This window comes from Galeopterus variegatus, unplaced genomic scaffold (genome assembly GCF_000696425.1).
Source record: "Galeopterus variegatus unplaced genomic scaffold, G_variegatus-3.0.2 Scaffold15, whole genome shotgun sequence".
In the NCBI taxonomy this organism is placed as follows: Eukaryota; Metazoa; Chordata; class Mammalia; order Dermoptera; family Cynocephalidae; genus Galeopterus; species Galeopterus variegatus.
In genome coordinates this window covers 1,030,799-1,045,967 of record NW_007726126.1, presented here as the reverse complement: position 1 = coordinate 1,045,967, position 15,169 = coordinate 1,030,799, and the positions used below count along the sequence as shown (strand labels likewise).

The window sequence follows — 15,169 nt, the reverse complement described above, 5'->3', positions numbered from 1 at the left end:
ATTTATCAGTATTTCCTTTTCATTTATCCATTCATCCATTGATGAACATTTGGGTTATTTCTTTTTGTCTGTTATGTATAATGCCACTATGAACATTCATATACAAAGTTTTATTTGAGCACCTGTTTTTATTTCTTTAGGGTATACCTATATTCAGGAATAAATTTCTGGGTCATTCTATGTTTAACTTACTGAAAACGCACCAAACTGTTTTATATAGCAGGTGCACAATTTCATACTCCCACCAGCAATATACAAGGAGTTTCTCCACAACCTTACCAACACTTGTTATTTTCTATTTTTTTTCCCCCTCTTCTTTTGGTGGCTGTTTGGTACAGGGATTGAACCCTGGACATTGGTATTATCAACACCGTCCTCTAACCACTGAGCAAACCAGTCCGCTCCTTATTTTTTAAATTATACCCAAGAAACTTTTTAAAAACTATATTACTTAGGGGCCTAAACCTTCCTTGGGGCATTAGTAGTCAATCAGGGGTTCACATCTTAGTTAACTTGCAGAACTTTTCAATATACCCATGATCAGAACCTTCCCTATACTTTCTGAATGGAAGTCTCTGGGGTAGACCCCCAAAATTAATACTTCTCATTAAGAACCATTGCATAGGTAGTGTCTCTCAAAGTATGGTCTGGGGATCCCTGGGGCTAGCTGAGATCCTTTGGGGGAATCCTTGTGGATAAAACTGTTTTCATAATTATACTAAGACAGTGTTTGCCTTTTCATTCTCATTTTCTCATGAGTGTACAATGGAGTTTTCCAAAGTCTTCATGACGTGATAGTGCAACAGATTAAGTGCCAAAACATATGAGAATTCAGCTGTCTTCTGTTAAGCTAGACATTCAGAAACTTACAAAAATATAAAACAGTGCCACTCCACTTACTAATTTTTTTTTCTTTGGGGAAAAGAATATTTTTCATAAAAAATATGTTCTTTATGACAGATGAATTTTTAAAATTGTTTTTAAAGGAATTAATAAACATTTTTTAATTTCTCTATTTTATTGGTAAATATTGGTAGATATACCTAGATAAACAAAATTTCTTTGAGATCTGCAATAAATAAAAGTGTAAAGTGGTCTTGAGACCAACCAAATGAGAACAAAGAAATTTTGAGACCTATGGAAAGGAAGGAGGCAAAAAATAACTATTACCCATTTGTTAAACACTTACTGTATAGTTAGTATTAAGTTAAACTTTTGACATATTTTGCTTCATTTCGCCTTTATAATAACCCCATGATGTATGTGTACTTAACTTCATTTTCACATGGAGAAATTTGGCCTTAGAGAAGTTAAGAACTTAGCTCATAAGTGGAGGAGCCAGGATTTTAACTTAGATCTTTAGAGTATGTTAATTACTACCATAACCTTAAAAAAGTACGAGTCATCTTTACAGGAGTTGAGCCCAGGAAAATGTTGATAGTTCAGTGCCATAATGACTCATCTACCTCTATAGTATCAGGCCTTGGAAAAGGTAGTCCTTCAAATCTTTCTAGACTTAAATAACACTTCAGGTAGATGTGGAACATGTACCTAAATTAAAGCACTTACACGTTCTTCTCTTTAGTGGTCCTCGGAGCAAGGATTACTAAATGGAAGAAATGTAAAAGGAATAATCTTGACATGAGTAAATGTAGTTGACAAAATTACATGAGAGTACTTCAAGAAGATTATGGAAAAAATGTAATGAAAAGATAATATGAAATTTTTTTTAAGTACCATCGTATACCTGTTTTGGAATGGTGATTTTTTTAGGCTTATTGAGACATGAGGATAGATTTTCAGTTAGAAAGGACAGTGAGCAAATAGTGACCCTTTAGAATGTTATTTTCTAAGACTTCATATGCAGTCAGTCCTCTCCTCTGAGGAGTCCATCATTGCAGGAATGATGAAGTGGCCCTTCACTGTGGCAGAAGCCAAAGAATCATGTCCTGCTGTGTTTACATAGAATAGTCTTAGGGTAAATTTTTTTCTTATAATATTATAGTTAAACAAAAAATAAAATCTTTCCTAATTAGAGAAGTTCACCCAATCTAGTCCTTTTCAAAGATTTATTTGTTGCCTGTAGAGCAAAAACTATGTGAGCAGTCACTTTTTAAAAACTGATTCTGTGGGGCCAGCCCGGTGGCGCACTGGAGAGTGCACCACTTGGGAGCGCGGCAGCCCATGTGGAGACCGGTTCCCGCTCACTGGCTGAGCGCAGTGCGGGCGCAACACCGAGGGTTGCGATCCGGTTGCCGGTCCCCAGTACGGGCGCGACACCGAGGGTTGCGATCCCGTTGCCGGTCCCCAGTACGGGCGCGACACCGAGGGTTGCGATCCCGTTGCCGGTCCCCAGTACGGGCGCGACACCGAGGGTTGCGATCCCGTTGCCGGTCCCCAGTACGGGCGCGACACCGAGGGTTGCGATCCCGTTGCCGGTCCCCAGTACGGGCGCGACACCGAGGGTTGCGATCCCGTTACCGGTCAGTAAAAAAGACAAAAAGGAAAAAAAAAAAACTGATTCTGTTATTTTCTGGTGTGTTCTGTGAACGATTGTTCCAGAGAATAGCAGAATTATTTGTTTAGTAATTGATAATTCTTTTTACCATCTTCCTCTTCTTCTTCCTACACTGTAACCCCCATTCCAGGGCTCTTTCAAAAATTCAGTTTGGGGATCAGCATGTTGTATAGAAAATTAATTATTTGCTTACTTGACAGATATTAATTGTCTAGTGTGTTTCGGGCACTGAGTTAATACTGAGGATACCAAAATGAACAAAAAGATACAGTCACTCATATTTATAATCTAATGAAGGAGATGGATATTAAATAATCACATCAATAAATGTAAATTTTTTGTTTTGAAAGGTGCTGTGAACAGTTCTACATGTTGTTATTAAAGAGCATATTGACCTAGGAAGGTTGGAAGAAGACTGAAGCCACAGTGGGGTTGGGAAGAAGCATGAGTTCAGGTTGTTATGAGTGAAAGGATCAACTGAGCAGAGAGATATATGCTTCTGGAGCTTAGAAAAGAGGTCTGGGCAGAAAGTATACATTTGTGAATTGTATGCCAATGTGTAGTTAATTGAAATCATTGGCTGAGGTAGATCATTTAGGGAGAGAGTATACAGTGAGAAAAGAGTCTAGGTTTTTAGAAATGCTAGTCTTTAATGAACAGCTAGTGTAATGTGTACAAGGGGGCAGAAATAGAGATTAGAGAAATAGGAAAGCTAGGAGAGTACAATGTTAAATATTTCAAGAGGAGAGAGTATTTCAAGGAATATCAAATAAGGTCTAGTCACTCCTTACCATGGCTCTACGTGTTCTGGTCCCTTCCCATCTCTTTGACCTCATCTCTTACCATTCATTCTTTTACTAGCCTACTCATGTTCTTTAAATATATCAGGCTCTTTCCTATCTAAGGACCTATCTGCTTGTTGTTCCCTTTACTGGAATGTTCTTTTCAAATGCCATCTCCTCAGAGAGGGCTAACCAACTTTCCACCCATTTTAGCAGGATTATTGTCAGACTATCAAATTTTGAATTTCATTATATAATTAAGATTAAATTTTCTTGGGCCTCAAATTCAGTTGCAAATAAAATATCAAAGGCATGTTAAAGGAAATTAATCTTGCAGAGGTGTTTGGCAATAATGGGAAAGAAGAATATTTAGGTTTTGGGATGCACCCTTCCTAAGGCATCTTAACAGGAATTGTTGAAATTGTGAAGGCGCTACATCTCTTTTATACCCTTAGAAACAAGTGTATGAAAAGGTCTTCAGGAACTTCATGGAAGAATTTGTATTATCTTTTAATTCAATTTTTCCGTGAACTTTTTGAAGTACTCTCATATTGCAAGATAGAGGAATAGGGGAAAGTTGTAAAGGAAGTGCCTGGAGTCCACTCTGTTAGGTATGTAGTAATAATGAATGACAAATATGTCACAGTATTGATAATCCACTGGACACAAAACAATAGAAAAATAGATGATCATTTTCTGATGATGGGAAAACCACTTGACAAACACTGTCTTAAAAGCCAATTTAAAAACTGTCTATGAGTTCACTTCAGTCCACTTTTACTATTCTGACAGTAGCGATATGATATGGAGGTTGGGGGTAGAGGGGTGTAGGGAAAGTTGTTGATCAGTCTTATTGCTGAGTAAGTTCCTCCCCAGCTAAAGAACAGCAATTACTCTATTCTTTCAAAATAAAAAAGATGAGCTCTTAAACTTAAGGGCCAGAAAGAATAAATGACTGAGCAATCAGTGACCATTTTATATTAATGCACTTACTAACTTGAGGGCTTCATGAAACTACACAAGGGCGAAAGTGACCTTCGTAAAACTTTTTGTTGTAATTTTATTTTCCAAAAAGCCATTTTTGTAGCTGTCTTGATTGATGTGTATTGAATGTACTTTTGTTACACAAGCTCATGGACTTTCCTTATATAGCTTTCCTCTCTTCGTAATTTGGCACAAGAATGGTTTTTAGTGATGAGTGTTTTCTTTTTCTGCTGGTCTCTTCTCATAGCAGTATTGGCCTTTCACCTGGTTTTGTATCTTATTTTAGAAATGGCCTTGTTCTCAGATCTTATTTTAACTGTTGGTGGTTCAAGCCTTGCTGCAAATGTCTTTCATGTCTGTGGAAGACAGAAAAAAGAAGAAATCAGTATAAATTAAAATAGGAGTGATTTCACATGATCTAGAGATAATTATTGCAAAAAATATTAGTGATCAATGCCAAGCCTCCCCCTCCCCTACCTTTCTATGAATTTTAAGACCAGAAAGGTCTAATGACTTGCTAAAGATTACACAATATTGATAATTTATCATTCTCATTATTTTCATGGACAACATATCCTAGAGAGCTCTAATTTTAACACATGAAACAAATAAGCTATTTGTAGGGAAAGGAAATATACCAAACTACTTACCGTTATTACTTTGAGAAAGGGGAGTTATTACTTTGAGAAACTGCAGTTTTTCTTTCTAATTTTCTGGGTTTATAAGTGTTTAGTTGTGAGCATCATTATTAATATCATGATGAAAGCTGGGAGCATTAGAGTTGGACCTGAATTTGAATCTGGCCTCCCCCACTTACTAAGCTATGACTTTTGGGAAAGCTTCTTAACCACTTTTCTTCTTATTCTGGAAAGTAGAAGTAATAATACGTACGATATTGAGCTAACTGTAAAGGGGTTAACTATAAGGTTCTTAGGTTTAATGCCTGGCCCACAAGGATCCCCCTCTAATATTATTACTGCTACTACTGCTATCACTTATAATAGAACACTGGATCTGACATAGAGTGATCATTATTGAATGATTTAAACATTCATCTGCTTAAAGACTGGATGCTGAATTAGGAAATTTTTCAAGATACCTTCCAGCTTATTTTATCTTTTTGTTAATTCAGAGGAAGCACCATGGTCATCAGTTCTTACTCTCTTAGAATGATATTTAAGTCTTGGTTTCCTCAGTCAGAGCCTGATCCTTACTATAATTAAAATGAAAATTCCTGATCATCTTCTACATTTTACACTAGAGAGCTTACCCTACCTTGGTAGGGAAAATCATTAACTATTATTAAAGTTAAAATCCCTATTGCTACTCATCTTGGAGCATCCTATATAGAATTACCATGTGAGGAGGAGATGTCCTTGTGATTGGAATTTGAAGTTCTTGCAAGAAACCACTGTTTTCTCTGTACCTATTATCTTAATACAAATAGCAAGTCTCTTTCGAACAGCAATCCCATTAGCTTTCCTGGTATTTCAGAGCCCCGAAAGCAAATTTCACCTATGCCACATGTTTGTTTATGCCCTAAAACTTTTCAGTGAAATACTCTTCAATGTTAGTTAACATCTGTATATACAATTTCTTGTGATGTAGTACCTGAAGGAAATGTCGTGTTATATACTATTACCGACCTACCTAGAGATGGCATGGTCTCAGATTGCAAACTCAGGGCCTTATAATTTTTGAATTTATTGTTTGGGACAGACCTGGATTGTTTGACCCATTTTAGGTGTCCATTTTAGGTACTAACAGACTCAGTAAACTATATCTGAGTATTTCTCTATATTTGTAATGTTACAGTTTGGGAGGGTGTTGTGCTTTTCCAGTTTACAACTGAGGAAGCCTGTCATCATCATTAGTACTCATTCATTCAGCATGAGCACCTGTTTTATCTTAGGCACTAGAGATGCAAATATGAATAAAACATGATTCCTATTCTGGAAAATTTCATATTTTATTGGGGGAGAAATATACTTAAATACATAATTAAATTTCAAAGTGATATGTTCTTTGTAAGAAATGTGTGAACCAAGTGTTATAGTAATATACAGGAGGGAACAATAAATTTGGGGAGTTGTGGTAAGGTTTCAGAGAGAAAATGACATTTGAGCCAAATCTTGAAAGGTGGATGGGAATGTGCCATTTGGGGAGAAGGGAGCAAGGGATGGGGCATTACAGAATAGGGAACAGCCTCTGCAAAGATCTAAAGGCACACAGGAGCATTCTATGTACGGATAATGTCTTCAGAGTGGCTAGGGAAAAGGTTGTGTGAGGAAAAGTCCAGTCAAAATTAGAAGTTACGTTTTATCCTTTGGCAGTGGGGAATTATTGAAGGTTTTAAAACTAGGGCTAGCATAATCAGATTTGAGTTTGAAAATTCCTAGTAGTTTGGGACTGGAGGAAAATAGGTGGCAGATACCAGTTAAAAAGCTGTTGTTTTCCAAGCAAGAGACAAAGGTTTACACTGACAGCAGCTGTGGAGATAGAGAAGAGTCACTAGATTTGAGGGAGTTTTCCAAGGTGTAAACAATTGAATCTCATGACCAATATGAAATGAGACATGAGGGCAGTAGGGGATGTGGGGTCTGGTTTGGGTGATTAGATGGATTAACCGAGATTAATAGAGCTGGGGAAATGTAAAAAGAAAAACAGGATTGTTCATTATTTTGTTTTTGTTTGTTTTCTGGAGCAAGGCAAGAATTTTCCTTTTGTACAAGGTTTACTCTTTTCATGAACATTCTAGTAGGCAAGTCAGGATCTGAATCTTGGGAGAGGTAACCACAGTAATATTTTTGAGTTCCTGTTATTTATTTTTCCATTAAAAACTAAGTTTCTCAGGTTAACTGATCACGGTTTCAGGAAGGTGGTTGTAGAACCAAAACATAAATTCCTAGGCTTCCTACCAATTGGGTCTTAGCTGGTATCTTTTCTTTCTTTTCTTTTTTTTTTTTTTTTTTTTTTTTTTCGCCTTGGCCGTACAGCAGAAATTTTTCAAGATACCTTCCAGCTTATTTTATCTTTTTGTTAATTCAGAGGAAGCACCATGGTCATCAGTTCTTACTCTCTTAGAATGATATTTAAGTCTTGGTTTCCTCAGTCAGAGCCTGATCCTTACTATAATTAAAATGAAAATTCCTGATCATCTTCTAACCCTTGGCATGGTGTCGCCTGCACCGCGCTCAGCCAGTGAGCGCACCGGCCATCCCTATATAGGATCCGAACCCGCGGCCTTGCTGCTCCCAGCGCCCCACTCTCCCGAGTGAGCCATGGGTTCGGTCCTGGTATCTTTTCTTAAAAAAAAAAAATATTGGTATACTCATATATAAAAGCCATCTATTTTTTGCACTGTTTTCTGATCTTAATGTTATTTGACTAATGATGGAAAAATGAGGAGTGCTAAGGAAAATAGCTAAGGAGTCCTAAACCTCTTGCTTTATTCTAGAATAACTTTAAAATGTAAACTTCAAGAAGTGTTCATTACTTCATATGCTTGATCTAATATCAATTGTTGTCATGTTTCAGTGTGAGAGAGACTGTAAGTATTAAAGAACCCTGGAAACTCTGGAACAGTTCTGATTTATACCTGTTGTCTTGGCTTAATATTCTTTTAAATTTACATACAGAAAAATCTAAGTTTTAAAGAATGCGCTGTAGTGTCCTTCTTTGTAGGAATTTTAAAATAAGGGTTTTTTTTTCCCCATTTGGGTGATTGAAAATAAAGTAGACAGTTCCTCAAAATCTGCCCTCACCCCCAAATTTCAGGGATCATTCTGCATTCATTGAAAGACTTAGGTGACTATGAAGAACTTGGGTAGGCTTTGAACAAAGTGAATTGCTATACATATCTGACATTCTTTTTTCATGTACTTAAAAAATAAACGAGCACACCTTATCCACATAAAATTCTAGTTTTCACTGTTACTGTCTAGATTATCTGCATGGATTTGGGGGCTGTGGTATTTTTATTTTGTTGTTGATTGCTATGAAATGTTGTTGCCTGCTGTTTAAGGTAGCTGCAGTAGAGTGCACCCAGAAGTGGTTATATTTCTATATATAGAAGTGGTTATATTTCTATATATATTTTATATTTAGTAAACCATAGGGTATGTAAAGCAGTTGCAAATTCCTTCAGGATAAAATGGTTTCTATAAATGTAACATTTTTAATGAAACTATTATTATCACCCATTAGAGAAATACAGCAGCTTATATGTATGTATTTGTGGACAGAACTTTTTTTTTCTTAAGATCTCACTGAGTATTTTAAATACTTAAAATTAATCATGTGAAAACTGTTTTATGCTCTTAATCTTGAATTGCAGAGCTTTTACTCAAGTGTTTACCTTTGGTCCAACATTCCGAGCTGAGAATTCTCAGAGCCGGAGACACCTAGCAGAGTTTTACATGGTAGAAGCAGAAATTTCTTTTGTTGAGAGCCTTCAAGATCTCATACAGGTAGGTACACAGCTTTTAAAATATCAGATATCTGTAACATTAAAATGCTTCTGTATACATTTTTACCTTAGACATCTGCGCATTATAGGTATTCCTAGAATGAAGAAGATGGAGAACTACTTAGTTTCGTAAACATTTACTGAATGCTTGTACTGTGATAGTTTCAGGTACAAGAGTCAGACAGATTTAAGTTCATATCCCAGCTCTGCCATTAGCTTTGCACTGAAGTAACCAAACTTTCATGATCTTTAGCTTCCTCAACTATAAAATGAAAATAAGTGTACTTATTTCATAAGATTATTGTGAAGAGTAAATGAAATCATAAAACTCCTAGTATGGGGTCTGGAACATAAGTAGGCTCAGTAAATAGTAGCTCTGTTTGCTAGGAGAATAAGTAAAACATCTTTGTAGTTATATAAACATCTCTATAGCTATATAGAAATCATCCACAGGAGCTGTCAGAGGTCAGTTGGAGGGACAGGGGATAAGACTGGAGAGAGAGTCAGGAGTCAGATCATGAAAGACGTTGTATTTAAACACAAGGCTAAGGAGTTGGAACTTTATCCAAAAGGTAATGGAGAAAAAGATCTAAGTTGGAAACACAAACAGGGTGACAGATGTTTGAGGTGGTAGATATGCTAAATACTGATATGATTATTGCACACTGTATAAATGTCCCCAAATATCATATTGTACTCCATAAATATATACAATCATCATGGCTCAATTAAGAAAAAACAAATTAAAAAGAAAAAAATTTGAGACAGAAATAGATTAGAGGTTACCAGAAATGAATAATGAGAAGTTATTGCTTAATGGGTACAGAGTCTATTTTTAGGATGTTGAAAAAGTTCTGGAAATAGATGGAGGTAGTGTTACACAGCATTTGGAAATAATTAGTTTCATGCAATTGTATGTTTAGAAACTCTTAAAATGGGCATCCTTATGTTAGATATGTTTTACTACAATTAAAAGAAAATGGGGGGAAGAAGATCTGAGTTGGAAAAGGTATGGTCAGAGTTATATTTTAGAAACATCTCTCTAGTAGTGTATAAAGAATGATTTTAGAGAGAGATAAAAATAGGAACATGAGGCCTTGTTAGGAGGCTGTGGACACAATCCAGATAGAGCACACAAGCTCTGGAGTTGGATTGACTGGGATTTGATTCTTAGCTCTACCACTTACTTGCTTTGTGGCCTTAGACAAAGGACTTAATGTCTCTGGGCCTCAATTTCCTCATCCACAAATGGGAATAATAATTCCTACTTCATAGGATGGTTGAAAGGATTAGGGAGATAATATACATAAAGCACTTAGTGTAGTTCACGACACTTAGTAAATTCCCAGATATTGTTAACTGTTATTATTATGAATTCTCTATCCAATAGCATCTTTGGTTACTATCTTAGTTTGGATTTGTAATTATGGGATGTTTATTTTAGTAATTTTCATCAAGTGTCTCTCCCTTGTATTTGTTTATATATCTTTCTACTCATTCACAGCAAATGACCCAATTCCACTTAAAATGTAAATACCCGGCCAGCCCCGTGGCTCACTCAGGAGAGTGTGGCGCTGGGAGCACCAAGGTCGCAGGTTCGGACCCTATATAGGGATGTCCAGTGCACTCACTGGCTGAGCGTGGTGCGGGCCACACTGTGCCGAGGGTTGCGATCCCCTTACCAGTCAGAAAAAAAAAAAAATGTGAATACTGTATATAACACAAATAGAATAGACTCATTATTTTATTACACTGTGTTAGGTTGGATTTCCTAGTAAACAAAGTCTAAGGCAGAGATTTGTGGGTAGTGGGGGTTATTGGGGAATGCTCTGTAAGGAAAGGAACAAAGTAGCACTGGGCACGGCAAAAAGTTGAAATGTGATGCCATTACAGAGGCCTTAACGTATTCTGTGAGGAACTTTGGAACTGGAATGGTTCTTCATAGTTGTCCCATATGAAGGCAGGGGATTGGCCTTTGTTCCTACCCCCATCAGTCAGTCATTGGACATGGCTAGTCTCTGGAAAGAGCATAACCTTGAGTCAGGCAGGGCCCTTGAGCCTGGACGGTTCCTGAAGAGGGACTCAACTATAAACCATCAGCAATTAACATTCTTAGATTCCCGGATAGGGCAATTGGCCCTGAAGGGGGCATTTTGGTCTCCACTTACCTACCTCCTTAACACCTCCCACTAATTATTGTAGATTAGTGATCCCCACAGGACATTTTTTGTTTTCCCTATGAGTGAGTGGGCAGCAGGTGGGAGAGAGCTCTCACTATTGGCATTTAGTGGGTAAAGGCAGGGATGTTGTTCAGCATCCTACTATGCACAGCCAAGAATTATTTGGGCCAAAATGTCAATAGAGGTACTGTTAAATAACCTTTTTCCGGATTATAGGGATTCAGGATCTGAGCCTCACAAGGGATCAGTGTGCATTCCTTAAGCAGCTTTCAGATGAACCCACCACCCAATTCTGTTTTATTCTTTCTCTCAGGCTGTGAGAATATTGTAAGGAATGGAACCATACTTTTTACCTCCCTGTTTCTGCCCAGACCCCACTGCCGCTACCCAAACATAGATAACAAAGGGAACAGTTCAAAGACATGCATACATTACTTTAGAATTTATTAAACATTTAAAATCTTTGCTCTGTAGTTATTTTTTACCATTTGACAGAGTTGCAAAGTAACTTTTATTTCCTCAGTTATATCAGTGAGAACATTGAGAAATAGACAAGTTAAGCAGCATACCTTTTTAGAATTGTGAGCAGAATTGAGTTCCAGATTTTCAGCTTTGCACTTGGTCAACAAGTCCATGAAATTCTTTTATTCTTTTGTAAATATTATAAGAGGAGCATCAAATCTAATATTAATGTTTGAAATGAGTCATTTGTTTATTCCATTTTCTCTTTTTCTTCCATTCATTCTCTGTCTTCGTTGATATTTCTAGATACCATAACTGATGGATTTTTAGGCTAGTTTCTTAAGCATTGGTGATTAATGTTCAGGAATAATGTGAATAAGAAGAGCACACAGAGTAATTTTATTCAGAGCATTACTCTACACTTCTTTTGCTGGTATTATTTCAAATATATTTTATAATAAGTCTGGGACTAATAAAAAGGATTGGACTACCCCAGAGGGACCAACAGTTATTCTTCCAGTGGCTTTAGATGTGGGCATGGGGAAGGAGGTAGCTTCAATGATGTTACTTCCTGAGAGTTGCATAATAGCTCTCTGGAACAGTTCTGATTTATACCTGTTGTCTTGGCTTAATATTCTTTTAAATTTACGTACAGAAAAATCTAAGTTTTGAGCAATGTATAGACCTCTGTAACCATGACTACAGTCAAGATACTGAACAATTTGATCACTGGAGAACAACTCCCTCTTGCTGCCACTGTGTATTCTAACCTCCTCCCACTGGCAACCACTGATCTGCTGTCTCTAAAGGCAATCTTGCCCTTTCCAGAAAGTCATATAAATGGAATAAATAAATGGAATAACATCGTATGTAGATTTTTTGGTTTGGCTTCTGTCACTTAGCATAATGTATTAGAGATTCTTCTTTGTTCTGTGTATCAATTGTTTGTTCCCTTTTACTGATGGGTAGTATTCCATGATATAATGCACTACAGTTGATTTATTTATTCACCAGTTGAAGGACACTTAGTTTATTTCCAGTTTTTGAAAATAACAAAGTTGCTATAAACATGTACGTTTCATGTGAACATAACATTTTCACTTCTCTTAGGTAAATTCCTAGTAGTGAGATTGTTAGATCAGTGTTTGTTGTTTAATTTTATAGGAAACCAATCTATTTTCCAAAGTGACTATATCATTTTGCATTTCCAACAGCAGTGTAAAAAAGTTTCACTTTTCCTACTTCCTCACCAGTACTTAGGACAGTCATGTGTTGCTTAACAATGGGGATACATTCTGAGAAATGCATCATCAGGCAGCTTCGTTGTTGTGCAAATATCATAGAGTGTACTTACACAAACCTAGTGTAGCTTAGGCTGTATGGTATAGGCTACAAACCTGTACAGCATGTTACTGTGCTAAATAGTTTAAGGAAATAGTAACACAGTGGTCAGTATTTGCATAAATTGGAATAAATGCCCAAGAGTTCACTTTCTAGGTCACATAATGGTAGTATGTTTCTTTTTATAAGAAACCATCAAACTGTTTTCACCAAACTGTCCTATCAGCAATGTATGAGTGATCCATTTTCTCCAATCCTCACCAGCATTCAGTGTTTTAGTCATTCTGGTAGGTGTCTTGCAGTGCCTCGTTGTGGTTTTAATTTGCATTTCCCTAACTGGCTAGTGATGTTGAACATCTTTTCATGTACTTATTTGCCATCTATATACCCTCTTCAGAGAAATGTCTTTTCATACCTTTTGCTCATTTTCTATATAGACTATTTGGTTTTTTACTGTTGAGTTTTGAGAGTTCTTTATATATTCTAGGTTACTAGTTCTTTGTCAGATGTGTAGTTTCCAAACGTATTCTCCCAGTAAGTAGCTTGTCTTTCAATCCTCTTAATTTTGATGAAGTCCAGTTTATCATTTTTTTCTTTTATGGATCATGTGTTTGGTGCCAAGTCTAAGAACTCTTTGTCTAGCCCTAGGTCCTGAAGATTTTCTGAATGTTTTATAGCTTTTTCATTTAAGTCCATGATTCATATTGAGTTAATTTTTGTATAAGGTGTGAGACTTGGAGGTTCTTTTTATTTCTTTTTTCTTTTCCTTTTCCTTTTTCTTTCTTTGCCTGTAGATATTCTCTTGCTCCAACACCACTGGTTGAAAACCTTCATTCATTGAATTGCTTTTTGCACGTTGTTCAAAAATCAGTTGGTCGTTTATGTTATATGTTATGTATAGAATACAGATTTATTTCTGGGTTCTCTATTGTGTTCCATTGTACTATATATCTATCCTTCTGCCTGTGCAACACAGTCTTGATTACTCTAGCTGTATACTAGACCTTAATATTAGGTAGAGATTTATCTCACTTTCTTCTTTTTTGAGATGGTTGTAGCTTTTATACGGCCTGTATCTTTCCATATAAATTTTAGAATAAGCTTTTCTCTTTCTTGCTGGGATTTTGATTGTGATAGTATTGAATCTATTGATCAGTTTAAGAATTGACATCTTAACAATATCGAGTATTCCAGTTCATTAACATGATATATATATATATATCTTTATATTTAGGTCTTCCTCGATTTTTTTTTTTCATTAGTGCCTTATATTTTTTAGCATACATGTACTTATTCTGGTACCATAGTGTTTTGATTAGTATAACTTTCATTTCTATTAAATTTACTAATTTTATTATTGATATGGTTGGGTTTAATATTATTTATATTGCCTTTCAACTATATTTCTTTGTATTTTGTTTATTTTTATAATGATTGCTTTAGGAATTATAATATACATATGTAACCTTTTGCATTCTATTTATTATTTTAGTCCTTCAAGTAAGACAAAAGCCTTACCACTGTATATTTTCTTTTACTCTCACCCCTTTATCTCATAGTTACCATATGTACTACATCCATGTATTAGTACCCTGTTGGCTGCAGTAACAAATTACCTCAAACTTAGTGGCTTAAAACAACTCAAATTTATTTTCGCATAATTCTGGAGGTCAGAAGTCCAAAGTGGATTTTACTGGACTAAAAGTCAAGGTGTCATCAGTAGACTCTAGGGAAGAAATAGTTCCCTTGCCTGTTCCATTTTCTAGAGGCCACCTGCATCCCTCAGTTTATGGACCCTTAAAGTCATCAGTGAATCATCTTCAAATCTCTCTTTCACCCTCATGCCTCTCTTTTTCATTTATAAGGATCCTTATGGTTACATTAGTCCCACCTAGATGATCTAAAATAATCTCCCCATTTCAAAATCTTAACTTAATCACACCTGTACAGTTTCTTTTGCCATGTAAGGTAGCATCTTCTCAGGTTGTGGGGATTAAAACATAGACAGCTTTGATGGAGGGGTAAATAACATGTTCTTTCCACTGTAACCTATATAACATTGAAAACCTCTGATGATGTTCTAATTTTTGCTCTCATACATGAGATTTTGAGAGGAGAAAAATTACCTATTATGTTTATCTACATATAATAGTAATAGTAGATTACTATTTCTGTTGTTCCTCCTTTACTACTCAAGTTCCATGTTTTCCCTGGTGTCATTTTTCTTCGACGTAAAGAATTTTCTTTAGCATTTGTTTTATTTTTTTATTAAAAAAAATTTTTTTTTTTAGGTTTAAGGTAGGTACATTTTATTTTTTTGTCACCTTTTTTATTTTTTGATCAAATCGATATTATTAGCATATTCATTATTAACATCATAATTACTATTAGTGCCCCTTACCCCCTCTCTCCCCAACCCCCTCTCTCCCCCCAC

General features: G+C 36.0%; 1 protein-coding gene across 4 annotated transcripts in view; it reads left to right on the top strand.

Annotated features, from left to right (window-relative positions):
* NARS2 (asparaginyl-tRNA synthetase 2, mitochondrial (putative)) overlaps positions 1–15,169 on the top strand; it is a 140,246-nt gene that overhangs the window by 83,360 nt on the left and 41,717 nt on the right. For all 4 annotated transcript variants that reach the window (XM_008566129.1, XM_008566118.1, XM_008566123.1 and 1 more), the window contains one exon: positions 8,621–8,753. In XM_008566129.1, the coding sequence (XP_008564351.1) occupies positions 8,621–8,753 (133 nt within the window). The remainder of the gene's footprint in view (positions 1–8,620; positions 8,754–15,169) is intronic.